The sequence below is a fragment of the Vanessa cardui genome, chromosome 24 (genome assembly GCF_905220365.1).
Source record: "Vanessa cardui chromosome 24, ilVanCard2.1, whole genome shotgun sequence".
Lineage (NCBI taxonomy): Eukaryota > Metazoa > Arthropoda > Insecta > Lepidoptera > Nymphalidae > Vanessa > Vanessa cardui.
Window position 1 is genome coordinate 2,071,245 of NC_061146.1, and position 25,868 is coordinate 2,097,112.

The 25,868-nt window shown below is 33.5% G+C and overlaps 1 protein-coding gene and 1 non-coding gene across 2 annotated transcripts in view; one reads left to right on the forward strand and one right to left on the reverse strand.

Moving 5' to 3' along the window:
- Positions 1-461: 461 nt before the first annotated feature.
- LOC124540319 (orexin/Hypocretin receptor type 1-like) overlaps positions 462-25,868 on the reverse strand; it is a 174,539-nt gene continuing 149,132 nt past the window's right edge. The window contains exons 4-9 of the mRNA XM_047117805.1: positions 17,469-17,616; positions 15,760-15,901; positions 12,602-12,723; positions 7,295-7,451; positions 5,696-5,808; positions 462-1,166 (exon numbers count right to left, since the gene is read on the reverse strand). Of these exons, the coding sequence (XP_046973761.1) occupies positions 832-1,166; positions 5,696-5,808; positions 7,295-7,451; positions 12,602-12,723; positions 15,760-15,901; positions 17,469-17,616 (1,017 nt within the window). The 3' untranslated portion in view covers positions 462-831. The remainder of the gene's footprint in view (positions 1,167-5,695; positions 5,809-7,294; positions 7,452-12,601; positions 12,724-15,759; positions 15,902-17,468; positions 17,617-25,868) is intronic.
- Positions 8,201-8,273, forward strand: Trnar-ucg. Its single transcript has one exon. It is a non-coding gene; the product is annotated as a tRNA-Arg (tRNA).

The following is a 25,868-nucleotide window of genomic DNA, read 5'->3' on the forward strand; positions in this document are numbered from 1 at the left end:
TGCAAAGATATTATTATGTTTTATAATTGTTTAATAATTGACATAATTAAAACGACCAAAAGAGATTATTTGTTTAAATTATGAAAGATTAATTGGGGTTTGAAAACTATATACAAAAATCGTCATTGGTTTTTTTTTTTGTAAATATGGCGCCGTTGTTTGTTGTGAACAAAAATTAGAAAGTATATTTTTATTAATATAAAAATTACGTTATTGATAGTTGAGCTTGATACATTTGTATCGCTATGCGGTTTTAAAAACTGTATTTGAATTTTTATTTTATCTATCGCGTTCAATTATACAAACTTTTCAACATGATGTATGTAGTTGTCATGTCATGCCATGATTGTTGATATCTTAAAATAATATACATATAGTTTAATTTAATAAGCGAAGACCTATATCTAGAAAATATAATATTTTATAGGATATGACAGCAATTAAAGTGCTGATTTATAAATTTACAGATAATATTTACATTAAATCCTATCATAGAAAAAATCTTGATACTTTCTAAAACACCATATTAACTTTCCTCTTATTTGTGATCTGACTATTTAAACTACGATTAAATTTAAATTTAAACCCGTTTTTAGTTTCGTCAACAGTGTAAAGTTCTCTCAGTTCGTTATCACATTCACGGTAATCAGCGAATGTGTCACTGTGCCTTTCGATTTCGATTTTCTCTGAAACCTTGGCATTGCAGCCACTTTGCCCTTGACCCTTGAAACAGTCGTAGTAAGGTTTACAGTCGATGCTGTTCGTACTTCTGGCTATGTAGCCGATGTCGCGGTTCCTGTCTGTGTAAACGAGAAGGTCTCTGCCTAAATGTCAATCCCTGATGTCCGTGGTAAGGGTGAAGCGAGCTGATTCACTGATGGAATCATCACGACCTTTTAGTCTTCTGTTTCCATTCAAGTATTCGATGAATGAAGTGTTCGTATTCCTTCCGATGTCCCGTTTTATGCTGTTGTGGTTTGAAGGGGAGAGGTGTGTCAATCTGTAACTGACGCAGGAGTCGTTCCGTCTGACAACAGTCCTGGTGGTGCCAGCTCGCGAGCTCCCTATCGGTGCGAAGGAGGTACCGTTCTGTTCCGGCGTTGGTGACGTGTGGCAACAGCAGAAACATTTGAAGTATGATCTGTGGAATTCTCGACGGAATTTCCCTGTAACAAAATCGACCGTTAGTAATGTGACGAATTTGAGAACATCTTTCGAAAACATCTTACGGAAAATTGGAAAAAAAATACACAAAATCACGTTCATTGAAAATAGCAACTTTTAACACATACAGTTTTTACAGTGTTTGATTGTTCAATTGCTCGTTGGACAAATAAAGGTGTACCGATCTTAATCATAATTTGTGGTGAACTTAATCATTAGGCGGAGAAATGCCATGCAGGTGTACAAAGCATGGTGATACATAACAAAAATAAATGCATGCGGTTCCCGATCAAATAAAACAGTCGGCAAAGCTAATTTTAATAACCAAACCGTCTGGGGTTGAAAACACTGACCTGAAAAGCCTGGGAATCCTGCAAGCAAAATATTTCTGTGACGTATTTATAACGAAAAAGAACACGAATTTTTAAACAAAGAACTCTCAACTTAAAAATAATAAACAATGTTCGCACAAAGGCATGTTTAAAAACTCTTTACGGCTGTTTATGTTAACAAAATAATTTGAATGTTTTTTAAACGTTTTAGTTTAAAATGCTCGGTTGTTTTAACTTGTATCAAGATTATGCAGTGAAAAGAATTTCGGTATACTGTTACATGAGAAATGAAAGAGTTTCGACAGAATCAAACTAACTACGTCCCATTAATCTAAGTAAAAAACTTGAGCCTATGTAGTCTAATAAATGTATAAATTATTGTTTTGATGTTTGACACTTAACGCAGTTGTTGTTAACAGATTTGAGGGTCTGCTTTGAAGTATTTTTGGTAGGGTGGTAGGGCTTTGTGCAAGCCCGTCTGGGTAGGTACCACCCACTCATCAGTTATTCTAACGCCAAATAACAGTACTCAGTATTATTGTGTTCCGGTTTGAAGGGTGAGTGAGCCAGTGTAACTACAGGCACAAGGGACATAACATCTTAGTTCCCAAGGTTGGTGGCACATTGACGATGTAAGGTAATATATCTTACAGCGTCATTGTCTATGGGTGATGGTGACCATTTTCCATCAGGTGGCCCATATGCTCGTCCGCCAACCTATACAATAAAAAAAATAGGGTGAAGTGAGCCATCTCCTGGTAAATGATCACTACTTCTCATATACATCATCACTGCAATTAAAAATTGCACACATCGCTAATGCGCCTTGGGAGATAAGACGTTATGTCTCTTAAGCCTCTTGTTACACTCGTTGATATCCTTCAGACCGGAACACAAAAATATAAGGTAATGCTGTTTGACGGTGGAATATCTGATGAGTGGGTGGTACCGAGGCTGACTAGCAAAGAACCTAGTCTATAATGAACAGTATTGGATAATTGTTCACATTTTTTTTTTTATAAAAGAGATGCAACGCGTAACGTCCTCTAGCTGATATATAAAAATATGCTTTTCTTTTGTATTCTTGTTTTTTCTATCTGTTATAATATTTTTACCTGAATCACGTTGAAAAAAGCTGTTCTCATTGAGGGATTTTTTTAGGAAAATTTTAGGTATCAGATTGTATAAAATATATATTATATATGTTGCTTTGAATGCTTTTACTTGTTAAGTTTTTCATATGTGCTGTGAAAAATATTAACCATTGTTTCACATTTTATTTAGTTTAACATCACACCAATACGCCACCAACGTAGATGTTATATCCGATAATAGGCGTTCTACTATACTTTTGTTACAATCAATGTTATGTATTTTTTAAAATTCTAAATCTACTATCATTATAAAATATCAGAATGGATAGCTTTTAGATTTTTTTATTAACTATTTCTATGTCTAATTTAAAGCATAAAAATATTAATTAAATACAAAATTAATAGCATAGATAACCTCTGATATAATGACGATGATACAAAAGTTAAATTACATAAATAGCTATGACAATAATTCAAGTAGTTATAAATTACTTTTATGGGTCGCTATTTAGTTTAAAAACAAAAATATAAAGATAAGTGAACGATAGTGTAGGCTACAACCCGATAGATGGCGTTGATGTACAATTTTGGTTTTCTGAATCGCGCTGTCAAGATATTCTCTACTGGATACTCAACATTCATAAAGTCGACTTACATAGAGACTTAGACATGTATTCGATCGCGAAGCATCTTAAAATACTATCCACGGCGTATTTCGAGATATCCAAACAACGCAGCAATCCGCTGATTTCTCAATCGTGTCAGTACACCTCCCGCAGTGGTCATCTTCTGGACAGACTCAGGCGACCTACGCACGTCCTTAACGACGAAGACGATAGTTTCCCAATTGCAAACGAGCCATTCGTAGAGGAAACCACACTACCCACCTCACACTCACTGCGTTCACACTCACAGCGTTTCCACCGGCGGAAACGAGGACCCAGACTACTGACGTCACGGAGGCGGCCGTGACGTCTGTAAAAGCATTCAGTGCTTAGAATCACACCCCACCGACTTCCTTCTGCGCCGAGGTACGATGTCATAGGAGACACCCTCATGACGAACTTTAAACCCGAGCTCAACGCTCAGCCTCAGGGCCGAGGACATTAGTACTCGCCCGAAAGTCCTGTGATGCTGTAAAGGCCATTAGGGCCAACAGCAATACTTCACACACAAAAATACCAATATATTGTAATTACTCCCGGTGATGCCTACCAGCTCGTCTACATACAGACACAAATAAAAAGTAGTAGAAGTAGTAGTAGTAGTAACAGCCTGTAAATTTCCAACTACTGGGATATGACCTCCTCTTCCATTAAGGAGAGGGTTTGGAACATATTCCAACACGCTGTTCCAATGAGGGTTGGTGGAATGCACATGTGGCAGAATTTCGATGAATTGAGACACATGCAGGTTTCCTCACGTTGTTTTCCTTCATCGCCGAGCTCGAGATGAATTATAAACATAAATTAAGCACATATATATATAGTGGTGCTTGCCTAGGTATGAATTAAAATAGTCCTTTTTACACCATGCATATGTATGTACACGGTACATATTCCAAAATAATATTTTTTACAATTTTTGTCTCTGTCTGTCTGTTTGTTCCGGCTAATCTCTGGAACAGCTGGACCGATTTTGACGGGACTTTCACTGGCAGATAGCTGATAAAATAAAGAATAACTTAGGCTACAATATTTTGTTAAAGTCAGACGTACAAGGTCGCGGGCACTGCTAGTAGAAAATATAAGTGTCCTATCGTGAATATCTGAATCCAACGTTAGGCTCGACTCTTTAAAAGGTTGAGCAGCCTTGATGTAAACGATAGTTATAATCAAAATAGTTTTATCATTGACAGGTTTCCATACACTGTTGTCAATTGCCGTTTCACTGAGTGATTACAATATACTTCTATAATAATTAGCTATTGTTTGTTCGTCTATCGAGTGATTAGTGCTAAGTACAGATCGCTACGGAAAATCTTTCGCTTCGATAACTTTTAAGTGCATTTTACTCGATAATAATACTGCCTATTTTATGCGCAATATTGGAAATCGATTGTAAGAAACTATGAAATATTTTTTCTTTGCAATGGTCTGTAATAATGCTATTGTTGTATATTTTACGGTTCTCAATACATTAGCTCGTTGACATAAAAATACGGAATACAATTTCTAGAGACAGTTACAAATCTTGCTCAGGTCTTGAATATGGAATATTTATTTGTTACATTAGTGACCGTTAAACGAATTCTCTAACAACTGCTGTAGAGTTATTCTGTAAGAAGATACTCGAAACTGACCGCAGGTAACGAATGTGAAATGTCAGAATATATGTGACATTATTGTGTAATGTATAGGATATACGAAACAAAATGGATTATAGCTGTAAGCTGGTTGATGACACGACTGCATTCTTACAGAATTTGCACTGCAGCTGCGACAGAGTAAAACTGTTATAAACTAACTTTGGGCTTGTATAGGTACATCTTTTGTTTTCTAACAAAAACATTAATTTTTTCTTTAGGAAATATATGAAAAAATGTAATCAATTATTAGATTTTAAATTAACACGAGAACAATTTCAGTATTCCGTTCTCGTGAACAAGACATTCGTAGATAATGTCGAAATATCGAGCTCCACCAACAAATAAAAAAAACATGGTAAATATCCTGTATATAATAACTGTATTTTTCTATGTTATGTAAAAATCAAAATCAACAAAACTATTGAAATAAAACTAGTTATAACGGATTTGAATCGCGTATATTAATTATTTTTAACATCCCGACGTTTCGAGCACTTTACAGCGTTCGTGGTCACGGGTAGACTAAGGTGACATTTGTCTATTTTCTACCTTCTTTCCAATCAAATCCGTTATAACTAGTTTTATTTCAATGTGTAATAATCGCGAAAATTTAAGATAAAATTAAGTCAACAAAACTATCCAAGAAAGGTGACTGTTTAACTAGTACTTTCGGTTTGGCCCAGTACAGTTACTATGCATCAAGATCTATTTGAAAATTATTATTATAACTTAGAAACAAATTATAATAGAGTTAATAATGAATGAGCTAAGAATGGAAAAATGGGGGGTATTCTTACCACTCATGAAGTTGTAGATGAGAGGATTTACGGCGGAGTTTGCGTAGCACATCACATGAGAGATCAAAGCTATGCAGGTCATTATTTCAGATTGCTTCACTTCGTAGGCGACCCTGGTAGGAGTAAAAAGTTCTTATATAATATAACTAAACATAACATTTACTACCTTACTGTTCTGGCTTATAAGGTTGTAGGTCCCGAGGTATTAGATTTATCAATAAATATTCGGTAGCAGTTTTGAGTTTTAAATATTTTTTTTATGATGGTAAGTAATCACCCGTAGACAATGACGCTGTAAGAAATATTAAGTATTCCTTACATCGTCAATGCGCCACTAACCTTGGGAACTAAGATGCCATATCCCTTGTGCCTGTAGTTACAATGGCTCGCTCACCCTTCAAACCGGAACACAACAATACTGCGTACTGTTGTTTAGCGGTAGAATATCTGATGAGTGGGTGGTACCTACTCGCGCTTGCACAAAGCCCTACCAAAAATTTGGTAGTTAAAAGAGTCCTTTTAAGGCGAAAGCTTTGAACAGTAGAAGGGATTCCAGCACCAATACGGGTTGGATCCAAATTGGCTCCAAAAATTGTGCACGAACCAAAGGCACTTAAAATATCCTCCATAATATTATAGTGTTTTTACAGAGAGTTTAAAATTTGTGACAATTATTTTTATTACTTCCTGCAGAAGCAGATTAGAAAATCTGTATTAGATATAAGTGAAAATTTGATTGGTTTTTATTTTTCAATGGTGTTGCCCGAAAATAAATAAATAAATTTGATAAAGTCATGTCATGTTTTTATGGAAATGTACATTGCCTTTAGCAGAGAGCTTATGAAGCCGTTTCTCCTTTAATTTTATAGCGTACACTTTCCATTCGATTCAACTGCAAATTAATTTTTCAAGCGGTCTTTGCTCTCCAACTTTGTAACTATGAGGTATAGCGAAAAATACTTAAACCAATTCGGGCACGATTTTGATGAAATTAAATATTATGTAATTGGAGTTTTGATATAACAATATCTATTCATAGACACTAATAAGCATTGCGTAGGGGGATGAATATATTTATATCTGTGTGAGTATATATATGGTTGAGATTTTATCAGTGTGTGTGTTTGAATTCGAGGATCTTTTTTTCATAAATTTTTATTTATGTAAGATGTTCGTAGAGATATTATTATGTTTGTATATGTGTGCGTGCTTTTGAAATTAGTCTATTTATTTGAGTTTTTATATGTGTGTTTTGGAATTCGCGAATATCTTTTTTAGTTAATTTTTATTTATGTAGTATCGTAGATATATTAATATATTTTTATCTGTGTGCGTGTTTTCGAAATAGATTCGAAATTTCACATAAAAACTCAAATAAATAAATATGTATATTTGAGTTTGTAAGTGTGGCAGGCGAGCATTCTACCACTGAACTTGAGTCAAGATGGCCCAGTGGTTAGAACGCGAGCATCTTAACCGATGATTGCGGGTTGAGGATATATTTTTTTAATTTAATCTGTATATTTGCAAGATATTCGTAGGGATATGCATATCTTTGTCATTATAAGTTTTTTAAGTGTTTAATTTGTGTACAAATACCTCAGAACAGAAAGCAGGTGAACTGGAAAGTAGCAGACAGCGAACATGATCACAACAGCCACCAGCATCTTGGCGGCCTTCCGTCGGGAACGTAGTTGACCCTCGGTGGAAGCGTTCGCGTGGATTGATGGAGTGGTCCGTCTATTGGTAGCCAACCCTGGACAATGTTGGACATCGTAATGTCAAAAAAAAAACAAACAAAATGTAAAGGAAAATTTATAAGCCCAAATATATTAAAAAAGTAAACAATACGTTCTTTTGAAAAGAACCAATTTGGAACGTTTACTCCTCTTCCTTATCACTGACAATACATTGTATAATAATTTGAATCCAAGCAAACATTATGATGCTTGCCTGGATCTAAACCCACGCCTTATAAAATATGTCTTTATGCACTATGATTGCCATTAAGGGTTGGTTCATATCTAATTAATATAATTTACATACACAATTATAATATTTATATCGTTTGCATTCATAAACAAAATACATTTAATTAAAAAATATATAAAATTATTACTGTGTTATTTAAACTTCAGAAATGTGTTAACTTTAACTATCTTGGGGACTCATAATTATCGTTTAAAAAAGCTTTACTCCACTGTGCTTAAGCAGAAAATGAACTTGCTACATCTTGCGTTAACGGGACGTGGTGGAACATGCTCTTACAATATCCTTAAGCATAGAGTAGATTTTTGCCCAAGCATGGGCTTTGATTTCTAATTACATTTTGTGTGTCGATTTTTTTTTATCATTTAATTATACAAATTTAAAATTATTTTTTAACTATAAGTGAAGAGATTTTATTGTTACAAAGATTAAAGAATAATAATTAAAAACAAAACTAAATTCCTGTTTTAAATTAGTTTTTTCCATCTGTACCGTTATTTAGACGTTCGTATCAGCGACCGTGTGGCCTAATGGATAAGGCGTCGGACTTCGGATCCGAAGATTGCAGGTTCGAGTCCTGTCACGGTCGATTATATATATTTTACTCAAATTTATATATTAATGTGTACAATATTTTGTCAAATAATATTTCATAACAATACTATTTTTATTTCTATTTTAGTTAAGCAGCTATTTTCCAACTATGTTTCTTTTTGTCATAAAAATTGAGGTTTGTGAAATATAACGTGAAAACTTCGGTTGCACCTTTTTTGATTAGAATATATCTTTTTTTATTTACTGAGAAAGTTTAGGGGTAAATACTATTGATTTTATCGTTTTGGTCATATAATAAATAATACATAATTAAATTAAAGATGAATGAATATAAACTTGGTATTTAGCGTGGTTTTGGTCCCATTACTGGCAATTCCGAGTTTCTGAAGTTATGTCTTGTCTTCAACCACAGTGGGCGGTGTACTACAGCCTCATTTCCAGTACTGAGAACTACAGCGTGTTCAGAATTGTTGATATATTTAATGATTATTATTTATTGAAAACTACATAACAATTAATACAATTTATTGAAAACCACATTCCAACTTGCATTCTTCTTAATTTAAAACATTTTACAGTGAAGTTGACGTAAACGCCAAATTCACGCTTTTTTTATAATATAGATAGAAGGATAGTAATTGTTTGTGATGGAAAGTATTTAGTATCATCCATTGATAGATATTATAAATAAAAATTTAAACAAAAAGAAAAACCGACTTCAAACAAAACAAATTAATGTGCACTAAAAAGTAATAAAAATAATTGCGTAAACATATTTCTTAGACTCCTCCTAAGTAAGATGGAATGAAAAATATAAGACTACTTAAAAGTCGATTTACGATTATATAATGTAGTTATAGTTATTGCTATATTTGGACCCGGTGTCAGCCACGGGCACGCGCCTCAACAATCAAAAGAAAGAAGTAATATCGTGTCCCTTGATTGAGCCAGTATTCATTATTTTCGTATAAAAGGTAATTTGTAAAAGACATATTTCTTAAAGTATTCTCGTATGGTTTCATAACAGATATATTGTAGGGCTGGCTGACTTTCAAAAAAAAAAAATATCAAAATCGGTCCACCCAGTGAAAAGTTATGAGGTAACAAACATAAAAAAAAACGAATTGATAACCTCCTCCTTTTTGAAGACGGTTGAAAATATTATCGTTGGTGGTGCATTTATGTTGTAAAGCATTCCTCCCAACATTACCAACCAATTCATACCAACCTTTCCACCAATATTTGATACTGCTATATATGCCTGTAGTTCCACTGGCTCACTCGCCAAGTAAACAAAGAATGTAATCAAACTTGGACGTAACTTTTTCAAAGCTTTTAATTGATTGCATAATTAACACATACTGCCTTTATTAAGCCAGTATCGCGTTCGCAAGCTGGGCTTGTTTTTAATTGGGTAATTTGTAACGGGGTTGGAGACATCTGTTTTATAACGGGGGTTGTTTTTAATAATCACTCTTGAGTCAATCTTAAGGGCAGTATCAGATTTGATTGGATTGACTTGAATCATTTGAATAATATAAAGAAATTACAGATAGGAAGTCAAAGTTTTAAAATATGTGATTGCAATAAACTTAACCAGTAATAATTTCCTTCGCTTATATAATGGCTTTTATTAATATCCAGGGAAATAAGATACATAATGTTACTGTAATTATAATAAAAAATACATGAAAGGGAGGGAGATGAAAACTATAGGTTTATAATAATGCGAAACTAAGTTTGTCTGTTACTTCTTCACGTTTAAACCGCTGAACCGATTTTGATTGAACTTTGTATGTAGATAGTTTTAATTCCCAGAAAGGACGTAGCCTACGTTATTTAATTATTAAAGGTTGTGATAGTTTGTTACTGCTATTAAAAAAGTAAAGTTTAATAAAACGGTTTTTTTCGCTAGTTACATAAAGTAAAGTAAAAGTAAACTAACAGCTCGTAAATTTTCCACTGCTGGGATAAGGCCTCCTCTTCCTTTAAGGAGAGGGTTTAGAACATATTCCACTACGCTGTTCCAAGGCGGGTTGGTGGAAGGTGCTATTTACATATCTTAATAATAAATATGATCAAAATATCACTGATAAATGAAAAATATTTAGATTCTAAATTTAATTTACTGTCTATAATTATATTATAAATGTGATGAAAGTAACTCTGCCTTTTGCACTTTTCATTGCCAAACTACTAAACAGTTTTGATATAATTTGGTATGAAGCAATGAACACTAAGGAAATATATGCTTTTTATATCCAAAATTTGACGTTCGAATCCCAAAAAATGTCAGTGAAAATACATTTTATTCGAATTTTAAATGATATCACACTATTTTATTTATTTCGTCACGATCTGAGTCAGATATTGCGATAACGAGCAGTCAGCTCGTGATCAAACCAGATTCGATTTTGTCGAAATCTCCGAGAAAATATAGAATAGTGAAATATATCAACACAAGAACTATTCTAATACTGTAAATAAAATAATATCAAAATATTCTTTATCAAGTAGGCTTTTATGAGCATCTTTGAATGCGCATTTAACAAAATATATTAAGTGAAGCAACCACTGTTTCGTAATGCAGATTCTACCGAGGAGAACCGACAAGTAACTCACAAGTTAATCATTTTCAACATTTAAAAATACAAACTCATGTCAGTTAAATAGAATTATATATGTAAGTAATATACGGATATAGCTTCGCGCTTTTTTCATCCGCTCATCCTGCATATAAATCGAATAACATCTTAGTTCCCGAGGTCGTTGGCAAATAAGCAAGGAATAATTAAATTTGACGACCTCCGTAGTCTAGTGGTGTGTACACCGGTTTTCATGGGTACGCCACTTCGAGCTCCCGAGTTCGATTCCCGGCCGAGTCAATGTAGATTATCATTAGTTTTCTATGTTGTCTTGGGTCTGGGTGTTTGTGGTATCGTCGTTACTTCTGATTTTCCTTAACACAAGTGCTTTAGCTACTTACATTGGGGTCAGAGAAAGTATGTGATGTTGTCTCATATTTATTTATTTAATTTATGGTTCCAATGTTATAAGGGCAGTATCTATCGTTACCAACAACTGGCCTACTTGTCCGACCTACCTAAACCACGAAAAAAAATACACGCGTAAGAACCTACTTCAATATATGAAGGTTTCCTTACGAAGTCATCGCGCGCGAGATGAATTGTAAACACAATTTTCGCACTTCAAAAATTCAGTGGTGCTTGACTGGAACCCTCAACTTTCAAATAAAGTATTTTTAACCTCAAAGCTACGTAGCGGTCTTCGCTTTCTATCTTATTTTTTTATGTCAATAAATATTCTTTTAGCCACACTGGATATTGATGAACGTAATTTATTTTTTCTAGTCACTCTTTAGACGTAAAAGAAAATATATTTCGAGTAAATTTACTCGAAGCGTTATATAAAAATCTATAAAAATAACGCTTTTGTTTTGACCGCGTTTCACAAGAAAAAACACTGAATATGTTACACGTAAAAAAAATTTGAACGTCATAGACATCTGAATAAAAACTATACAAATAATAAGAGTTCATTTTTTGTTTGTTTGGTTAATCTCTGGAAGGGTTGGACAGATTTTGAGGAGACTTTCACTGGCAGATAGCTGATTTAATAAAGGGTAAATTAGGCTACAACGAAAACTTTTTCGTTAAATTCAAATGCGCACAAAGTCGCGGGCACAGCTAGTCTTACCATAAAATTTAACTATAAACATAGCGACAATGAGTGAAGGGGTCTGTTAGTAATTATAGGAATATAAAATAATCGTGAAAATCGTATTCGTTATTTTTCTAACAGGATACTCAGTATAAAACGGAAAAGAAGGAGTACGCGGAGCATTAGAGTGAAGTAACAAAATCGAATACAAAATCGAAAATTAATAATAATTAATACTTTTTTGACTTCAATTTGTATTGGTAATCTTTGTAAGATTTGCATTCAATATTCGCTATTCTCACTTCACTGTTATGTTTCGCGTTCATTGCCTTTGTTTCATAATCATACCTCAAATACATTTTCGTGTAAAAAAGAAATATATTTCTCTGATATATCAAAGCTAAACTTTTTATAATAAATGTTTGACAAGTCTGAACTAGAGGAAGTTTATACAACAGAAATTTATGCTAAAGATTTTATATTCCAGCTAGTTTTTCAAACGCTAATCAAAGTCAGATTAAATTTGACTTCAATCTGAAAGTTTACCGAGTGGTCGTTGACAGATGACGTTATAATGAGCCAATAGGAGTTCAGTATTTTCTAATAATAGCCTATCTAACTTCGTTTTGGCATCGAGAACGAACTGTCAGAATAAATAATCAATATTTTCTTGTTACTTACAGTTGTTTTGGCCACTAGCTGGACAAAGTGTATGAGATTCAGTGTGTCCGGGTATATTGTCCGATCTCCACAGAACTCTGACGATCTGACAATACGCAATCATCATCAGCAGAAGCGGGAACCTGTATGACAAATAAAGCATTTGAGACAATTATCAAACAACATAATTAGGTGATTGAAATGAGTAATTAACAAAGATGAGAGTCGAGATGAGAGATGTCTTTGAATAAGTAAATTGTTCTGGCGACGTTTCGATTATTCGCTTTGAAAGTTTTTTTTTATGGTATAGGTTGGAGGACGAGCATATGGGCCACCTGATGGCAAGTGGTCACCATTACCCATAGACAATGACGCTGTAAGAAACATTAACTATTCCTTAAACCGTCTATGCGCTACTAACCTTGGGAACTAAGATATTATGTCCCTTGTACCTGTAGTTTCACTGGCTCACTCACACTTCAAACCGGAACACAACAATACTGAATACTGTTGTTTGGCGGTAGAATAACTGATCAGTGGGTAGTACCTACCCATACGGGCTTACACAAAGACCTACTACCAACTTAAGAACTTACTTCGAATCTCACTCGAGAAATGTGAAATCGTGCAGGTATTTCTTTAATGCTACGATTATTTAAATATAATAAATGTCAAAAATCAATGTCATATATCATTTCTTAATCGTAGTCAACAATTCAATTTGGTTACTACAGAATAACTCCACAGATACAACATCATATTCTTGCGTTTTAATTTTTTCATAGGACGCGTCACTCCTACTCATAATTATTACTTCGTGAAATAATTTAGTCAAAATATACGGAAATAATTCGAGGAAAAAGCGAAGAATATCCTCACTTTATAGATAGATAGATAGATATTTGTAATTGACGTTTATTCGTGACGGCCCGCGGCTGATGTTGAAAGTAGCTTTTGATGTTCGAATTATATATCTATTGAAACAAGATGATTTTTCGACAAAGAATAAATATTATCCCAAAGGAATGTTCAAGATTATGATTCACAAAGATGATTATTTTGCGTTCGAAGCTTAACGAGAAATTTACTGAAGTAATTGAATGAATTCGACCATGTTTAATTTGATTAGGAATTATTTTATTATGTGCAGAAGCGAATGACAGAGAGAAATGTCATGTAATTTTTTTGCGTATATGTTATTGGTATTTTGTTTTTAAAACCATTCTCACCAATATTTCGAGCGCGATTTTTAAAACCTATATCATATTTGCTTGTAAATAATTTAACGTCAGAAATTAATTTCATATAAGGGATAACTTTATTTTTCAATTACAAAAGCAAAATGACGATTTATCAATAAAATAATCACATTATTATGTTTTTATGGTATTGGTAAGCGAATAGATGGGCATATGGCCTCTGATCGGAAATAGTCACCAAAAACAAAAGACATGAACTATTCTTGAAATCGCCAATTCGCCACTAATCTTACACTTTAAGTTACACTGGCTCAAACACTCTTCAAACCAGAATACAACAGTACTAAATATTACAGCAAAGATATAACATATGGTGACTGGCTGTTACCAATTCAGACGTGCTTAAAAAGCCCATCAATTAAACTGTAGTATCTACTTATAAATTGCATTGCAAAATTTTATACTATGGCCCAAAATAGGTTGGGAGTTATATATTTATTATTTGAAAAACAGCTTCCTGTAAATATGCTGCTTTAATCTCTTCTGCTCAAGAGCAGAAGATTTAAAGCTTATTCCACAACACTCTGTATGACATCTATATTATTAATTAATTAATATTATAAATGTAACAGTAACTCTGTCTGACTGTCGCTCTTTCATGATCAAGCCACTGAACCGAATTTCATGAAATTTGGTATGAAGCAAACTTGAACTCCAAAAAAGGACATAGCCTACTTTTTGTCGAATACATGACAACCAACACCCTAAAACGAGAGAAAAACCGCAGGCGGTGAGGCAGCTACTAGTTAATAATAAACCAGACAACTTCCATGTTTCCACTGGATAACCACGGCTATAATATATTTGGTAATGCTGTAATTTAACGACTCATAACGTCTATTATATTAAATATAAACTTTTGTAAGGACACTCGAAATTTCATTGGAAATTTTGATTGATCGAAGTATTCGAATTCAATCATTAATAAAGTTTTAGATTACGCAATCTTAGTTTACGAACTATTCAAAATATATTTAATATGAGTTATGATTCAGTGAATTGTAAAATATTATATTATACAGATTTAATGGACCGTGTAGTTAGTTCCCTTCGATACGATAACTTGATTAAAAAAAAACTGTAGGCTATTCTCATATTAGTGTGTTTTCGTATTTATAATTATAAGATATTACAATATTTTTTTTAATTTTTACTTTATATACATATCACTATTTTTAAAATAAATAATTCGTAATTAAGAACTTTAATAAATGAACAGTGATCACTAAAATATATCTATCTATATAAATATCACTAAAATTCTGATATGTAATCATGGACAATAAATTTGGAGCGTCTGTTTGTATTAATAAAATAACCGCGTTTTTAGTAAATGCATAAATATGTAATAACGGTACGGCCTAATCTCTGGTACTGCCGCACCAATTTTGATGGGACTTTCACTGGCAGATATCTGAAGTAATAAGGAGTAACTTAAGCTACAACAATAACTTTTAGCTACATTCAAACGCGCCAGTAATCGCGGACATAGCTAGTCAATAAATAACTTTGTTACTTTAATTCGTACACAATAATAAAATTGTCTTGATAAAGAGGTTATGTGTAAAAGAGTTCATGTGTGTATTAAAAGTAGACTTTTTTTATACATAACCTCTAGGCTATGTATAAAAAAATAACCGATATTACTGGGTATTAGTTTCTACTTAAGTATTATACTGCCAAATATAAAATATCGATAATCTAGATTGTTTAGACTGAGTGAGACAGTGTAATTATTTCAGACCTTCGCAATGTCTATAGACATTAATGGATACTAACAATTATAAAGTACAATTTGTCCGCCATTTTGCGTCAAATAAAAAAGATTGCTATTCTAATTAAAACAATTACCATTACCATAAACGTTTGTAAATTTATAACAAAACTGTGTAATTGTTTTGTTGACGGTAGTTTACTCACGTGTAAAGGAAAAGCGCCTTTATGATGTGCCACTTGAGATCACTTTCGTCTGACCACGTTGGCGTACATTGCATGAAGTATTGCGCGTCGAAACGCAGTTCCATATTCTTTTGTACTTGGAGCACGACGAACTCTGGTACATCTGCGTGAAATAAGTGATTAATAATTAACATAAACTTAATAACCAGTAGGGAGGCGAGATGGGCCAATGGTTAGAACGCGTGCATCTTAACCGATGATTGCGAGACCCAGGCAAGCACCACTGAATATTTATGTGCTTAACTTGTGTTTTATAATTCATCTCGTGTCTGGCGGTGAAGGAAACATTGTGAGGAAACTTGCATGCAGCAAATTTCATAGAAATTCTGCCACATATGTATTCCACTAACCCGCATTGGAACAGCGGGGTGAATGTTCCTTCTCATCGAAAGGAGAGGAGGCTTTAGCCCAGCAGTGGATTTCCCACAGGCTATTGTTGTTGTTGTTTTGTTTTGTTAATAATCAGTGCTTCATTTAAAGATGAAACTTCTAGAAGATTAAATGATGTTGGCATCAAAGTAAATAATCAAAAAAATATTAAAAAATTGGGAGTGACTTGTATTTCAAAAACGTGCTTTAACTACTATTTCACATGAGTTCATGAGTAAATGTTCATGAATTTATTATTTGTGTTCATACATAAATATTTTTTTCACAAATGTTTTTAGGGAGAAATAAAAGGGTATTTAAAAACTGACCCCAGAAATCGGAGCCAAAGCCGCTACAACTAGCATCTTATATTTGGAAAATAAAATGTTTGACATGGAAAAATCAAAATAATCTGGAACGAAGTCACGAGCATGAATGATCGGTTATATTTATCTGCTAAGATATTTCAGGCAATGCTGACGTCACATGTCAAATCCAGTTAAGGCGTCTCAAAAAATCGTTAAAATAACTTTATATTGCGCGTAAAATTCGGAAGAAGGAAATGGTTATATCCAATTGCTGAAAGAGGCTTTTGGTGTATCCCTTAATACAACGGAGACAGGATTTCTTCCTCCACAAACAAGTATATTGCTGATTTTTCGTATTATATCACTTTTATTGACTCTGAGAAAACCTGAAAATGACAACTTTTCTTCAAGCGAAACCAAACAGCGACTATATGTGTCTCTGTCAGAAATAATGAGCGGGAAGAGGAAAGAAAATATAAAACGCATCAGGAATATATTTCTCGCTTCACGTCAATTATTTTGATGTGCCTAATTTGTAATCCTGAACCAGAGGAAAATGGAATAGTATAGAGAACTTTGCGTCGTATCTGTATGATCTTAAAGTTTACATTTGATTGAACTAGTACCTTTTATCTGGTTTAAAATATTAAAGATTCTTCTTTGGATATCAAATGGACGGCAATTTTAAGGGCGAGAAAAAATATTAGCTTACAAATATTAGAAATGATTAATATTATTATTTAATATGGTACTTGGTTGACTTTTCATATATTAATGTATGTATGTGATGTTGTCTCATATTATTATTATTATTATTCAAGTATCTGTTGTGGTTATTTTTTATCGTTAGTAGTGATCATTGTATCTAATAGTGTTGTGGCAGAATTTCTCATAATTCAATTACATATTTGTTCCATTTTCAAACTTCTTTTTTTTTTAAATAGCGTGAAGAGTTACAAATAAATAGAAGTACCATCTTATAATGTCACTTACTGAAAAGTAGAGACAGCACCCAGATGATAAGTATGGCGGTCTTCGCGCGACTCGTGGTGGACTTAAACTTGAGTGGAAAGCAGATGGCGTACCACCGGTCCACCGAGATGAACGTAAGAGTCAGCACTGACACCGTCACTGAGACAGACTGTAAAAAAAACACGTTAGATTAGAAATGAAAAATAAATATTGACGAAGATTAAATTTTTAACAATCCAACAATAATTAAAACTTTGATTGGTTTGTTTAGATAACTTTTTAAATAGCACAAAATAATTGTCCTGAAATAAATTGTTAGTTTAAATTATTTTTAATATGAATCAAAATAAACTTTATTCAAGTGGGCTTTTACAAGCACTTTGAAACGTCAATTAACAATTAAGTGAAGCTACCACCGGTACGGAAAGTAGATTCTACCGAGAAAAATCGGCAATAAACGCAGTAGTTACTCTTTTTGATCATTTAAAAAATACAAAGTCATGTTAGTTAATACAATTATTTAAATTAATATATCCAGCGTGGAAGTCAACAGGTATTCATTCCATGCTTTTTTATCATCTACAAAATCTAGTATTGAATAATATGCCTTTTTTACCAATGTATTTTTTATAAACGATTTGAATTTATGAAGCGGCAAAGTTAAAAATGTCTGTGGATTTTTTTTTTAAAGAAAACATTTGGCACTCGATAAACATATGAATGACTTCTTGTTGCTCAAATGGCTTGATAAATATTGATGAGACGCAAGTGTACTGTTTCCAAAGATTTTACCAGTAAAGATAGTAAATAAATACCGAATTATAGATGGAATTCTACCATAAAGTAATGAAATAATGTTTGACGCTTTCTATATAAATTAAAGCAATTTATCGAAATCGAATCTTAGATAACGAATATTTTGGACCGCAGCATTTAATATAATGCTTAAGTATGTGCGCAAATGCAAGTACTTAATCTCATAATCGAATAGGACGGAAAATCTAACACGACCGAAAATAATTAAGGCGAAGTACCGAGGGCTTTTACAGTTTTGACGGGAATGTTCACACCTCCAATTAAAACACCAAATCATTTTTTTTGGGCGGTCATAAGCTTTGTATCTGGGACCCCGTTATGGATGGATTTATTTCTAGTGCAACGAGGCAGTACCACTACCCCGTTACTTAAATACGAGTCCACCTACCCTTCCCTTAACTGCGACGTACGAATTGAAATATAAACATGAATTAAGCTAGGTGCTCAATATCCTATATTTAAATTCGCGATCTTGACTTTTGTAATTGGTACCGACCATTATTAGTGCAAGTATAATTTGAATAAAAAAAAATATCCTATTTTTTAATACATAATATGACACAAGTGTCATTATTCTCGAATATTGTTAATTATTTAATTGTATCAATTATCTGACAAATTATATTGCGACAGCGGCTTTGTTCCAAACATGTGTTCTCCGACGTACAATTTGTAGATAGTCCATTGTATTTGAACACAGTTCTTTCCACTACGATAAGATAAAGTAAAGTAAAATAACAGCCTGTAAATTTCCCACTGCCGGGCCAAGGCCTCCTCTCCCACTTAAAGAGAGGGTCTGGAACATATTCACACATATTGAGCATGCTGTTCCAATGCGGGTTGGTAGAATGCACATGTGGCAGAATTTCGATGAAATTAGACACATGCAGGTTTCCTCTCAATGTTTTTCTTCACCGCCGAGCACGAGATGAATTATAAACATAATTAAGCACATATATATAGTGATGCATATATTATTGACGGTATAAACTTGCCTGAGTTTGTACCCGAAGCCGGTTAAGATGCACGAGTTCTTTAAGGTAAGGTAAGGTAATTTCACTCAATAGTGACTCTTTAAGAAATACAAGACATCTAAGATGTTGCATCTTTCATTGCACACATTGACTTTAAGATTTTATTGCCTTCATGACGATATATCTTATACATAATCTCCTCATACATATTGTCCTTGGTTTTGGAGTATCTTCCTTTTGTTTGGTGGAGCTCGGTAGCTTAATGTGCCAGAATTATTTTGATTTAAAATTTTGTGGATTGCAGATTTGGTTGGTCTTCTCCTCATTTTATTTAAATATTTTTACTGAGTTTTTTTTTCGATTGATTTTAAATTATTGATTTACTATGGCCTCGATGGTAATCAACAAACCGAACCATGATACTTTATCTAGTACTATTGTTAACAGTGATATGAGGTCATGTTTGACGGAAGTAGAAAAGGTTATTGGATATGGAGCCTCTGCATGACACTGGATTCTCAGCTGGTGACGTCTCATCAATGGACGTGATGAATACGCATAAGCACTTGTACATGTACCGTATTTATTATTGAAAAAACGTTTTTAACTATGGTAATTGACTTTGATTTAAGATAACCTCCTTTTCTTGAAAGAGTATATCTCACTGAGCCCTTACGTGGGCTTGCCTTTTCACCGAGTCCCTGGTCTTGGTATGATGAAGCAGTCAAGGAAAGCCAGTTAGTCCAACAGATAATGCCTATTAAAAACTCATTAAAACACTTATTTTCACTTAAAAATTAACTTATAAAAGCGGGCCAGAAATTTTGCTTTAGGCGTTTTTCATTTTCATCTTATATGTATATTAGGCGTTTATTCAAAGCGACACATAAATAAGTTATGATAAACTTGTTATATCGCAAAAGTGACCTTAATTCCTTAATTTTAAGGCCGTAGTTCACTTGTAGCGATGCTGAGTAAATTAATTAGTATTGACGCTGATAGACGGACCGCCCGATCACCATAACGACACCATATTCAATTAACTTTGTTAGGTCGCTCTCTATATAAAACATTCATCCTATTTTAAGCTTTACTTTATGTGATTATTTAATCTGATTACAAGGCTAAGAAGAGAAGTAATGTGTTTGTATTTTGCGCGTTGACAAGATTCAGAACAGAAGTTTCCTAGTGGATGGAACACGTAAAATCAATTTCATACACATATTTATAGCTGCGTAAAATCCACATCATACAAACACGTTAGGTACCAATTTCTAAAAAGGACTATATCTACCAAACATATCTCCAGAGGGTTATTAATATTTGTTATTTCCTCTAGTTTTTAAAATGCTAGTTAATAAGTGGAAATTATTTGTTTGGAATACTACTAAACTAAACTACTAAACCCCAGGGGATCAAACATGATTTTTACAAGTGCAATAAATATAGGTTGAAATAGTCAAGTTTTCAACGAAAAAACTCTAGAAATTTGTTTCTATATTTAATAGATATTTATTTCGACGACCTCCGTGGTCAAGTAGTGTGTATACCGGTTTTCATGGGCACGCCACTCCGAGGTCCCAGGTTTGATTGTCAGCCAATTTGATGTAGAAAAAGTTCATTAGTTTTCTATGTTGTCTTGGGCCTTGGTGTTTGTGGTACCGTTGTTACTTCTGATATTTCATAACACACTTGTGTTAGCTACTTACATTGGGATCAGAGTAATGTTAATAATGCTGTTGTTCATTATTCATATTTATATTTATTAATTTTGCCAGTAGATACTCGGCATCACTCACTCACACATATTCACACTCACACTCTCCACTAGCATTCAACATGTTGTATTGTTACAGGCACAAAGGCCTTACCATCTTATATATCTAATTTCCAAGGTTGGGTTAAGTGAGGCCATTGGAGATGTAATTAATGGGCAATAGTTCTTACGGCACTAATTTATTGGAATTGGTGGAAACAAACAACCTTTTGAATCTAAAAGTCAAAATGTAAAATAACTACTTTGTCCAAAGTTATTATACAAGTCTAAAGCGGTGTCCATATTTTAAAACCGGAGTGTTAAATATTTAAGGAAGGATATAAAACTGTGTCGCTAATAAAACCACTTGGTTTTGCGGCTTAGCCTCTGTAATCCGTCTTTAGAAGTCGTTCACACCGAATTAGATCTGAAAGGCTCTTTCGATAAGTAACCATCAAAACCCGTCGAAATAACTTAAGAGCTGTTACGTGAACCGTGAAGAAACACTTTTAAAGGAACTACTCCTCGAAATGTATTTACATTTTTTTCGAAATCAAATTTTAAATGATAAGTGTTTTTTTTTTAATTTATATTTGGATAGAAAGTTTACTTTGATAGGCTTTGTTTGGGTTGATGATTTTGAATTATATTCGTTTAGGAGGTATAGTCATGACCTCATGATTAACAGTAACACAGAAAAAGACTATGGGCCACCTGGTCATGATGAATTCCTTTCATTTAAAGATGAATTTTAAATACAATTTAAGTATATAAAAATTTCGTGGTGGTTTCCTGCCTTCTTCCTGAACTCGTAATCAGTTAAGATTCAAATATCCTAGCCGTTGGGCCATATCTTCTCTTTGACCTTTGGAAACCTAGGCATTTTTAAATATACATATGTTAAAGAGAGAGATTATAAAATTTTTCCTTAGGTCTGGTCCATGTGGGGATTAAGGTCAAATAATAGGTCGATAATCTCTCCGTCACCTTCCATACATGCGGTTTATTGTTCCGCGAACTGCACTTAGGTTACGACAGATTTCGTAACTACTTCAAAACGACACTCGTGTGCTAAGTGCATGATAAATCTTCGTGTACTAAACTAAAATCTGTCTCGGGGTGATACATTGCCTCAGTAATAATACAATTGTAAGTTTTATAGGTACTATTTATTACTACTCTATGGGGGTTAGATTGATTTGTACGTCGTAATTGTAATCGCCGTAACTATTTCTTATGCCGACATGCTTGCCCTTTGCAAACAAAGAAAACAAACAAAGATTTTTTTTTTTTAAATATAATTAGCTTAAGATGAAGCTTATAAGGTTGTTCTAGGAGAAGAGAGAGAAATAGCTCAAGAGCTTAGGATCGACACAAAATTGAAACCTCGGAACTTATAATTTATATCAACTGTCTGTCAGTGAAAGTCTCGTCAAAATTATAGACATAATATAATTATAGATATAATATAGACAGGCAACAATTGTAAAAAATGTTATTTTGGTAAATGTAACGTGTATACATACATATTTATCAAGAAGCGGTTATCTTAATATCTTAAACCCTAATTAATTATATTTATAGATTTTAAACCAATTGGGTGATCTGTTTCAAGAATACTTAGAATTTTAAAGTTAACGGAATGATAGTGTGGATTTCCTACACATTTTAAGTCTTGATACTCTAAAAACTTATTTAAAAACATGTTTGTCGATGGCTCAGAAATCTTGAAAATAAGGCAACTAATAAACTTAGCCAATAAACCGGTTGAAGCGATGAAAATTGTGTTAGCAATAAAATGTTTTTATGGCGGAAGCGCCCTGTTACGGAAATTAATTTTAAAAAATCTTGGAAATATAAGCGTTTTCCATATTAATCCTACCATGGAGATATAAATAGACGATAATTTGATGTAATTTATTTATTTAGGCTCTCGTGAATTTCCGTAAATAGTCAAACTTGGCATGAGTTTAATTTCATAGAAATACTGCCACATGTGTATTCCACTATCCCCATTGGAACAGCGTGGTGGAATATGTTCCTTCTCCTCAAACAGAGAGGAGGCCTTAACCCAGCAGTGGGAAATTTACAAGCTGTTGTTGTTGTTGTGAAACTTGGTGGAAGAGCTTCGATTAAGGCCGGCTGGGTAAGTAGCGTCCACTCATCAGATAATCTACCGTAAAATACATAGTACACAGTTCAGATCTTGTTTGAAGGGTGAGTCACAGCAGTCACCCTTCTAATCACTGCAGGCGTCAGGAACATAACCTATTGCTTCCCAAGGTTGGTGGCGCTGTGGTGGAATACACAGAATGGTTGCTACTCCCTTATTATATATTCCTTCGTTACTCTGATTCAGACCTAAATATAGACTAGAAATTAATAAGACACTTTTATTATCAGCATTCACAGTTATTTAGTGCTGCTTCTGAGTCGAGATGGCCCAGTGGTTACAAGGCGAGCATCTTAACCGATGATTGCGGGTACAAAGCCAGGCAAGCACCGCTGATTCATGTGCTTAATTTGTCTTTATAATTCATCTCGTGCTCAGCGATGAAGGAAAACATCGTGAGGAAACCTGCATGTGACAAATTTCATAGAAATTCAGCCACATGTGTATTCCACCAACCCGCATTGGAACAGCGTGGTGGAATATGTTCCAAACCTTCTCCTCAAAGGGACAGGAGGCCTTTAGCCCAGCAGTGAGAATTTAGAGGCTGTTGTTGTTAGTGCTGCTTATAGGATCTTCTAAATTAAACAAAAAATACTATCTACTCTACTCTGGGTCTCTTTTAGATATTAAAAAAAAAAAAAAAACATTATTTTTGTAAATCTATCTACATTACTCGACCTTCAAATGGTCTTCAGGGTTTGCAACTCAAACTAAACCGCTCTCATCTTGGACATATGTGTTCATTGTATTCTGTCATACAGTGTTGCAACATCTTTGAGCTTTATAGTTCAAGATATAAAAGCATGTTGACAGAAGATATACGTAATCATGTTTTTTTATTATATAATATATATCTATAGCCAGACCTGTAAATGGTATACCCAATAATTAGTCTTCACTGTTAAAAGATATTTTGTCGCCTTCAATCGGCAATTGTGGTTTTAGAAATTACGTACTTTTGCAATTTATTACAATCAACTTTGTATTTATCACGTTATCTAACGAAGGTCTTACCCCTCCTTTACCTTAATCTTACTTTGTTTTTAATGTTTCATATAAATTTTTAATGTTGCATAATAAGATGTATCATATTTTTGACAGATTGATACAAGAGTAAAGTTTATATGTATAATACATGCACAACATGATAGAGAAACTCTGATAGTTTTAGACGAGCGAAACCGGGACGTGTCGCTATTAACAATAAATGATAAAAAATGATAAAAATACGACTTTGATAATAAGAAATAGCGCGAACCGGTGATTATCGTCACGGTGTCTTTAAAGTGTTTGTCATTGTCACGTCACGTTTCCAAAGTGGAGTGCGCTCATTAATAGAGACAGTGACAAAACATTTTCGAAATCGAAGTGTCATTTGCCACTATTGATTTCGAAGAGAGGGTTCTGTGAACTCGTGAGACTCGGCAGAAAAAGAAAGCGAAGAGAATACTGGGTACTAATTTCATCCCACGCTTTAATTTTCACGTGAATATCTGAATACTCTTTCAATTTTTTATCATAAAGAGCTGGGGGCTTAGACAAAGTAACATCGCTTCATAGAATAAATAAATAAATAAATAGCGAAAAGATACCGAAATTCGCTATCGTCTCTGAGATAACGATAACAATTTCCTAGCCAATGTACTACCACTGTCGCGATCGTTGTGGCGAAATTGATATTCGCTAAGAAACGAATATTTAGCTGTCATTACATTATTTTATTTGAGTAGGTACCTATACAATGTTTTGTTAACAATCATTATGTATGGTTTTACTTTACAATAAGCTGGTGATATCAAATGAATGTTAAAAAAAATAAAATTTTGAATTGTTTACGTTATGGAATAAAAATAATCGTTGTATAGGTAGGAAGACTACGTTGAATTATTGAATTGTTACCTATTTTTTTAATTTTACTCATAAGACGGCCATAAGACTGTTCGGCTATGTTGTTCAACTGTTAAGACTGTTCCTTGTTTTTTTTAAGTGTTAATGTAGTAAGTGTCACACACATCGACAGAATATATGTAAGAAATTTATAATCAGTAAATCTAGCTTGCGCGTTAGATAATGCCCAGCAATTTATTAGTTTTATTTTATAATTTATTACCTACATCTAAAAAAAATATACGGTTTACTGTTAATTAAAATATAATAATAAATAAAAGTTTTATTCAAAATCTTTATTCTGTCTGAAAAAGTTTTTTTTTTTTTAATTCATCATTGCTTGAATTAACTCATTTCCATCGTCATTTGTGGTGGTGCTTTGTCGCACAGAATGGTATTCATTACCTTCAAGACCACCGGCTGGCATGTAACTCTGAGGTGATATTCTAGCAGCTGTACTGTGTAGCTCACAACAGGCATTGGTTATTTTGCTAGCCATGTCAGGGTGATAGTGAAGAACTCTGAGTCAAAGTAAGTTTATTTAAGTACAACAATCAACAAAATTGTACTCACAAGCACCTTAAAACACTGTTTGATTCCTAATATATATAATTTTTTACCTTTATTTCCAGGGAAATTTCAGCGAATCCTTTTAATTATATATAGCATATATTTTAGGTCGTCACATAAGTTCCGGATTGTGGCTTTGTTTAGCCTGAAATGTTGTATGAACAACAACTCTGGCATATCTTGAATTTTATTCAATTGTCTTCTTAATGTTATTCACTTTTGTCGCTTCTGCCATATGTTCTCAA